The sequence below is a fragment of the Rutilus rutilus genome (genome assembly GCF_951802725.1).
Source record: "Rutilus rutilus genome assembly, chromosome: 9".
Taxonomy (NCBI): domain Eukaryota; kingdom Metazoa; phylum Chordata; class Actinopteri; order Cypriniformes; family Leuciscidae; genus Rutilus; species Rutilus rutilus.
The window spans coordinates 34,543,251-34,552,063 of NC_140223.1; the positions used below are offsets into that span (position 1 = coordinate 34,543,251).

The following is an 8,813-nucleotide window of genomic DNA, read 5'->3' on the forward strand; positions in this document are numbered from 1 at the left end:
TTAAATGGTTTTACATGTTCCCTTGTCCATTTTTAACTCCTCTTAAGAAATGTGTTTGTCTTTAATGAATATGGGACACTACCTGTCATGGACACAATTAAGACTTGTGCTGCTTTGATAGCTCCATTCAAGCACAATCAGTGCATGAATGGACAATCAGTGTCACAAGCACAATCAGTGTATGACAGTTAAATTACATCAAAGGAACATACAAATCTTGAACATTTGAAATTCACACTCAAGTGTAAGCCTGCATCATTTAATGTTTTATACAAAAATAATAATAATAATAATAATAAAAAAAAAAATATATATATATATATATATATATATATATATATATATATATATATATATATATATATATATAGTGTAATATGGCTGAAAAGAAAAACCTAGCTATCACAATTGTTATGTTGTCCATTTCAATAAAACAATTTCCATAGTGTTAGAATGTCTAGGATAATAAAATCTTTGCTTGTGACCAAGAAATATTCAATCCGATATTTCCACTTCTTTTTTGAAAAGCAGTCTCATGACTTCCTTCCGTAGTCTTGTCAGATTTAGTCCATAAATGAGGGGGTTTAAAATGGGTGGTATGAGTAAGAATTCCAGGGCCATGAAATTACGCAAATCTTGTGGCAAACTCTTTGAACCATAACGAGTGTATAGCACATCAAACAGCAAAGCAACAGTCACATTGAGCAATGCAAGAAGATGTGGTACACATGTTTGTATGAATTTGTGCCTGCCCTCAATTGACTTTCTGCATTTTCCAATCAAGTAAATGTATGAGCAAAATATCAATATCGCATGTCCAAAATATATAAAAATGATTACATACCCAATCACATTATTTACTGTTGTAGAAAAACAAGAAAGTTTAACAACTGACCAATTTTCACAATATAGCTTTTCAATACTAGAGCCACATAATGTTAGTCTTGATGTTAATACAATTACAACACAAGTGCAAAAAAATGGAGAAAGCCAGCAGAAAAGGATACATTGAAGAACCCTCTGATCGGTCATTACTGAATGATACTCAAGTGGTCTAATTATTGCCACATACCTGTCATACGCCATCACTGTTAATGTTGAAAAGTCACACAGAACAGATGAATAAATGACAAATATCTGAATCAAACATCCAGCATAGGAAATCACATGATACTGGGATAATAAATCATACATGAATTTAGGGTAGAATCCACCAGTGCCAAAAAGTCCATTTACACACAAATTACAAATAAAGACATACATTGGCTCATGAAGCTTCTTATGCAAAATTACAGTGTAAATTATGGTTACATTACACAACACAATTAATGGATAATACAATGCAGTCAATGAAAAAAACACAAATCTTTTCCCCATCGTTTCATTTAGTCCAGAGAGTGTAAACACTAAGACAATGGATTCATTCTCTAGTGGTGGCTGCATCTGGAATGATAGGCAGAGTTTTATGATAGTGATATCATTATGCACATCATAAAAAAAAAAAAAAAAGTTGATTTGAAATTAAAAGTTAGATAATTTAAAAAATAATCATGATAGTCAGCTATTTAGTCCTGTTATATAAACGGAAATATTCAGTACTCTAAAGGTAGCATATGCTGGTTCTTCAAAGACGCAAGTAATTATTAAATAATTAAAATCTTACCACAATCTCTTTTTCTTAGTTTGACAGTGTTGTGAAAGGTTGATCTGGTGATATATATATATATATATATATATATATATATATATATATAAATGGAGACTATTCTCATGCTAATTGCCTTGTTTGTGAACACTTGCAAGACTTTTCAAAAGCTCCCTTGAGAATGTTTTTTGAAAAATATGTCAGTCTATACTAAACATGTCATTAAAGCAATATGCAAATGAGCACTTCATTATATAAAATTGTATCACATTGTATTATTAATTATTGGAAATAAAAATCCCCAAATCTTAAAACCCAGATCTTTCAGTGATGTACTTATTGCTTGTGCTGTATGTAAAAGTCTAGCAATTGAAATAACCTCATTATATATTTATATATAAATGGTGTATACCGATGGTGTGAGGACCCTCTTGGAATTGCTCCGTTTATTATTAGGGCCCAAGCCCTGAAAGGGCGAAGGCCCTATTGTTTCCTTAGGATTCTTTATTATAATTTTTCTGTCAAACTTTCGGGCACTTTTGGGGCCCTTAACATGCTCAAAAACTCTTGAAACTTTGCTCACAGGTCAGAACCCGCGGCCATCAGGGCTGGGCTGAAGCTGGTACCCGGGCGTGGCTCAATAGCGCCCCCTTGAACAGGGTCTGAAAACTTGGTCCATATATCAAACATGCTTGCATGAATTAATATGAAACTCGGCACACATATAGATCTCATTGGGCAGAACAACTTCCACACTCTATGTTATTAGCTCCGCCCAACAGGAAGTCAGCTATTATGGGTTGTTTGAAAAACATATGCTCTGGAATTTGAAATACTCCTCCTAGAGAATTCATCCGATCACCACCAATCTCGGTGTGCATGAAGTCAAGACATTGAGGATGCTAAATTGCGGACAGATTTTTGATATCTCAAATGGTTTGGCCGTGGCGAGGAAACAAATTTATGGTGAGAAAAGTGAAACAGGAAGTGTGTTATAACTTCTGCAAACATTAACTGATCTTGGTGAAACTGCAGCAGTGTGTTCGTTGTAAGAGGCCGATCACATGGATGTGAGTTTTGTGAGTCAAAGTTATAGCGCCACCAACTGGCAAAAGGAAGTGTGTCACTTTCAAAATGCTTTGAAATCACCCTCTTATTTTTACCCGATTTGCTTAAAACTTTATATGTATAATGTAAACACACAGCAGATGTAGACCTGCGAAAGGATTATTGATATCTTAGATACTGTTACCGTGGCAATGCATCAAACTTTAATTTTCTTTTTGGATGCTTTTGAGACTCTTCACATGCTTGAAAATGTATGAAACTCAACAGACACATCACATTTATTAGCCAGTAGACATGTGCAAAGTTTCAAAAACGGGCGTAGTGCAGGGGCTCAGTAGCACCATCTTTTGACAAAAGTGGGGGGTTAGTTTTATCTACAGCAACAAAACTCGGTATGTATATTGTGTTTATCAAGCCGGACAACTTTCTAATTTACAGTCATTAGCTCCGACCAACAGGAAGTCAGATATTTTGGTTTGAATGTGTCTGTTGGGTGAGAATTATTGTTTTTCAAGGTTTCGGGGGCTTTTGGGGCCCTTAACGTGCTCAAAAACTCCTGAAACTTTGCACACAGGTCAGAACCCGCGGCCATCAGGGCCAGGCTGAAGCTGGTACCCGGGCGTGGTAGGGGGGCTCAACAGCGCCCCCTTGAACGGGGTCCTATAGGAAATACTCCTCCTAGGAAATTCATCCGATCGCCACCAAACTCGGTCAACTTGAAGTCAAGACATTGAGGATGCTAAATTGTAGACAGATTTTTTTCAATCTTGAACGGTTTGGCCGTGGCGAGGAAACAAATTAATGGCGAATAAGGGACACAGGAGGTGTATTATAACTTCAGCATACATTAACTGATCTTGATGAAACTTCAGCAGTGTGTTCGTTGTAAGAGGCCGATCACATGGATGTGACTATTGTGAGTCAAAGTTATAGCCCCACCAACTGGCAGTAGGAAGTGTGTCACTTTCAAAATGCTTTTAACAAAAGTGTGTGTGTGGGGGGGATTAGTTTTACCTACAGTCACAAAACTCAGTACGTTTATTGTACTCATTGAGCCGGACAACTTTCTAATTTACAGTCATTAGCTCCGACCAACAGGAAGTGAGATATTTTGGTTTGAATGTGGATTTTTTGCTAAATCAGCCTCTGAATTTTTACCCACTCCTCTTAAGTGGTTTATTTTATTCCCACCAAACTTTTTCACCATGATGAAACATTTAAGACATTACATTAAAAAAACATTAACATTAAAGATGCTAAATTGTGAACGGATATTACATATCTCAAACGGTTTTGCTATGGCAATGGATTAAAGTAATGTCAAAAAAGGAAACACTAAAAGCCTCATATCTTCTAAAAATGTAATTGTACACCATTTATTTATATATAAAATTATACAAATATCAGAACTAAAACTATTTATTCTTTTTTTTTTTTTTTTTTTTAAGAATTATGTTTAAGTTTAAAAACAGCCAGAATGGTTGTTTAGTCCAAAAAAATAAATAAATCAAGTCATACATAGTGCTATACTGCCCTCTTGTGTTCAAAATCAGGTAGGCCTATTGTATTTATATATAAATATATTAGGGATGTGACTGTGGGAATATTTCCCCACTGGTTAATCGACGTGTGACACCGCTGGGTACTTTTAAATCGCTAACTTAAAAGCGAAAGTAAAATATGGACATCCGCACAGACATTGATAATGGTGCAGAGTAGAGCGAGCGTTTTCAATTCCTATGGACGTAGGAATGAACTAAAAAACGTTCACTCTTCTCTGATGGTTCCTCGCCGTGGGCGCGCACAGTTATGAATGCCTGTGCACCCGTGAGCATTTTAGTTTAATTAAAAAAATTAGCGCCATTTCGGGGGCGGATTGCTTGAATTTATTTTACAAAAGCACAATGTTGTGTTTTATTGCGAGTGTACACAAATATAAGTAAACACTTTGCAGTTTGAATGATGTCCTGTATGAACAAAATGACGGAGTATGTTTTTATGTGTCCACTGTTCAATCGCGCCCGCGCCACACAAACACACACAGACACACACATTCCAGCATTGCAATCTTGACATTGCAGCCTGTTTAGTATAGCCTTAATAAAATATAAAAATAAAATAGTCAACCTATAAAAATTATACTGCTCTGTTTAAATAGTCAGTAGTACAATTCGTACCATTCACAGTAAGCACCGCTCCACTGTGATGTTTCCAAGCACATTTTTGCGCATGTGAAGAGGATGATTTTTTCCGTCGATATTGGAACATGAGTGAAGTACAAAGCCTATGTGTGATAAAGAATAGTTTAGCATCCAAATACATAGCAAATGTTGAAACATTTTGATTCTAATGAGAGAGTTACGTGAGCACAACACTGCTTACTTTCGGTTTCATTTTTATTTTATTTCGTTTTGGCTTGTTTATAGTTATTTTTTTATTCTTGTTCCGTTCTGAATATCATTAAATTTAAAGGATTTGTTGTGGAATATTTTGAGTGTATCATAAAATCATTTTAGTGATTCCCTAGTTATTATTATTTTTTTTTATTTTATTTTTTTTCATTGTTCTAATCAGGTCAGGCAAGTAAAATTATCTGTGTCTTGTCCCTTAAAAAAAAAAAAAAAATGTTTTTATATATATATACATACATACATATATATATATATATATATATAAATATATATATAGCTGTGAGCAGCGATGACGGGCAAGACGGTGGGGCACCGCCGGTAGGGTAACTAAAGGCACCAGGGTGGCGGTGCTACCGGCTTGAGCCCGTCATCGCTGCTCGCAGCTATATTTTTTATTATTATTAGGGCCCAAGCCCTGAAAGGGCGAAGGCCCTATTGTTTTCCTTAGGATTCTTTATTATTATTTTTCTGTCAACCTTTCTGGATGCGTGTGAAGACGACATGTCGGCTAGCTTCCAACTTGCTCTGCCTTATCTCGCTTGCTTGATAGCCGTCGTTTCACTGTGCTGTCCTTGATATGTCTACTTAAAGGGCACCTATTCATAGATGCCACCTACGTCACTACAAATAGAACGCCGCCATATTTGCGACCGACTCGCCCGGTATGGCCGCCCAAACTGCCAATTTGAATGAGAGAGAGAGACAGAGATACCTGGAGAAAATTTCTATTTAGGCTCCTCCGATCCTTATTTGTTACCGCCAGTTTTCTTTAGTCCATTATTATCTGCCCCAGGCTTGCCCCAATTGGCCTTTCATGATATAGAAATACTTAAAGTCATAGAGCTTCATGGCGCGCGTTCATGAGAGTCGAGGCGATGTCATGAATGAATCTATGAATCTGCAGCTGTTCGGCTGGCATGAATGAATCTATCTAATCCGTCCATCAGCACAGCCAGAGACATCAGCCGAATATCATAAAAGACTGTCATATCTGTCCGAAAGAACAGATGTTCAATTACAGAGAGAAGGTTTAATACACACAAATATCGAAAGAATCTTTTGAGTCGAATCTTTTTGAATGATTCGGCTGCGATTAAAAGCTATCAAGAGGTAAGCTCACCAGTGATTATAATATAACGACTTAAATTGTAGTTTGTTCGTCACATAAAGCTATCATATGAATAAATAACGCTATTAATATAACGGACGAGTCGTATTAGATCACTTTTATGATACTTTAGTGATGTTTTTTTGTCTTTTATTATTATTATTTTTTGCGTGACAGCCCCCAGTAGGCTAATGTTACTCATTCACTTTCATTACATCGACAAGAAGAGTCTCCATTAGGCTACATATTCAAAAATGTCCCTTTGTCTTCCACGGAAAGTAAACAAGGATTTGCGCATGAAGGCGAGTAAATGACGGCAGAATTATCATTTTGGGAAGAACTAACTTTAGTCCTTTAATATGCATTTCAAGGCTGAGATTATGCATCGTCTGCAGAGCTAACGTTAACGTTACTTACACAAAATAACATCTAAAGCGCATGTGACGAAGACAATTTATGAACTTCATAAAAATATTTATTAGATTTAGGTAGGTATTAACTAACAAACAGACAGACAGACAGACAGTTATATTCAAAACAACCCCAAATCTTACTAACTTACCATGATAAAATGCATTTAAACAGATCCAACAATAAAATGAAGACAAAACATTATCTGTCGATATCTGTCTAATGTTGGCCACTGAGAGTATAATGGAAATATAATTAACCACAAACCAACATGAGACTTCAAGTCTTTTAAATAAATTATTATCTTGGTATAGAATAAAATACCAGTTCAGGGTTCCTCTTTCGGCTGTTGTTGCAGCCAACTGCACAACATATTGCAGGCATTACTGAGATCGGTCGCAAAGATGGCGGCGCAAAGCTACAGTGACGTCACGTGAATCGAATGAATTATGACTCTTTTCACAAGATGTAAAATAAATCTCTGATGTCCCTAGAGTATGTATGTGAAGTTTTAGCTCAAAATACCCAACAGATCATTTTTTACAGCATGTTTAAATTGTCATTTTTTGGGGGCTCAGAAAAACGTGCTGTTTTAGTGTGTGCCCTTTAAATGCAAATTAACTGCTGCTGCATGGCACAGGGGGCGGAGTCTCACGAGCTCGCGCTCAGAAGAACCAGAAGGACAATCTCAACAGAAACTCTGAGTTGCGGTGTTCATTTCGACTCGGCGTCGGACAATAATGCCCACAGAGCCAGAGAATATATGCTGTATGAGATAGAACAGGTATAGTGTAGTTTAATTATGGTTATAACTTATTTGTCATCTGCTTTTATCCACTATTAATACAAGCCTGCTGTAGCAAACCCCGTCCGAACAGTGCTTCAGCTGGGTCTATTGCGTATGCGCCCGCTACAACGCTGGTTGAACGCCCGAGTGCCTCACAGAGCATGGGCTTCTTGCCGCATCCAGACCAGAGTGACTCAGAGCTGCGTTTCAGCACTGAAGCCCTGGTTAGCGGCCGACTGGTACCAGCGGCGAGTGACAATGGGGGCCGTCTCGCACCGCAAAGTTATCTCGACGGACGCTTCCACCTCAGGCTGGGGCGCTCTGTTCGAAGGCAAACCGGTCTTTAGCCTCTGGTCAGACCAGGAGAAATCCCTCCACATAAATTGTTTGGAGATGATGGCGGTCGAGAACGCGCTCAAGCGCTTCCTCCCACTCATACGGGATCACCATGTGCTAGTCCGCTCGGACAACATGTCCGTGGTGTCCTATGTGAACCGACAGGGCGGTGTCAGATCCAGGAACCTGTGCAAACTGACAGAACGCCTTCTCGTATGGGCTCACCGCTCGTTGCGCTCGCTGAGAGCCGCGCACGTGCCGGGCCACCTGAATGTCAGCCCAGACAGACTGTCCAGGGACATCATTCCCCCGGGAGAATGGTCCCTGCACCCCCAGACAGTCCAGTTGCTCTGGCGCCTATTCGGCAGAGCGGATGTCGACCTCTTTGCGTCGAAAGACAACGCTCACTGCCCGATATTTTTTTCGAGGAGCGAGGACGCGCTGGCCCGGACCTGGCCCAGCCTCCCGCTGTACGCTTTCCCCCCGATCTCCCTGTTACCACAGGTCATTACGAGAATCAGGGAAACGCACCACCCAGTGCTTCTCATAGCCCCGCGTTGGGAGAACCAAATCTGGTACCCAGAACTGGTGAGGCTGTCGCACTTACCCCCATGGCCGATCCCGGTGAGGAAGGATCTCCTATCTCAAGCCGGTGGATCGATCTGGCATCCCCATCCAGAGCGCTGGTCTCTGCATGCATGGATAATCAACGGATACCCGTTGAGCTACCAGAAGGGGTCGTAAACACGATCACGCAGTCTAGAGCTCCCTCTACGAGACGGCTCTATGCGTCTAAATGGTCTGTGTTCGCTAAATGGTGCGCTACTAAGAGCGTTGATCCACGCACATGTGAGGTTCCGCGGGTGCTCTCCTTCCTTCAAGAGCTGTTGGACAAGGGCAGGTCCCCTTCCACGTTCAAAGTGTATGTGGCGGCTATTGCAGCGTTCGCTGAGACGACGCGCAGCCGTGCAATAGGAAGAAATGAGCTTGTCATCCGTTTCCTCAGAGGAGCCAGACGGATGAATCCCCGCGGCCCCCCTCGGTTCC

At 39.6% G+C, this 8,813-nt stretch overlaps 1 protein-coding gene across 1 annotated transcript; it reads right to left on the bottom strand.

Moving 5' to 3' along the window:
- Nucleotides 1-495: 495 nt before the first annotated feature.
- Nucleotides 496-1,443, bottom strand: LOC311297402 (olfactory receptor 6N1-like; the record flags this gene model as incomplete). Its single annotated transcript, XM_084419647.1, has 1 exon — nt 496-1,443. One exon carries the CDS (start codon nt 1,441-1,443, stop codon nt 496-498), a length of 948 nt encoding a protein of 315 aa, XP_084275773.1.
- Between the last annotated feature and the right edge of the window lie 7,370 nt (nt 1,444-8,813).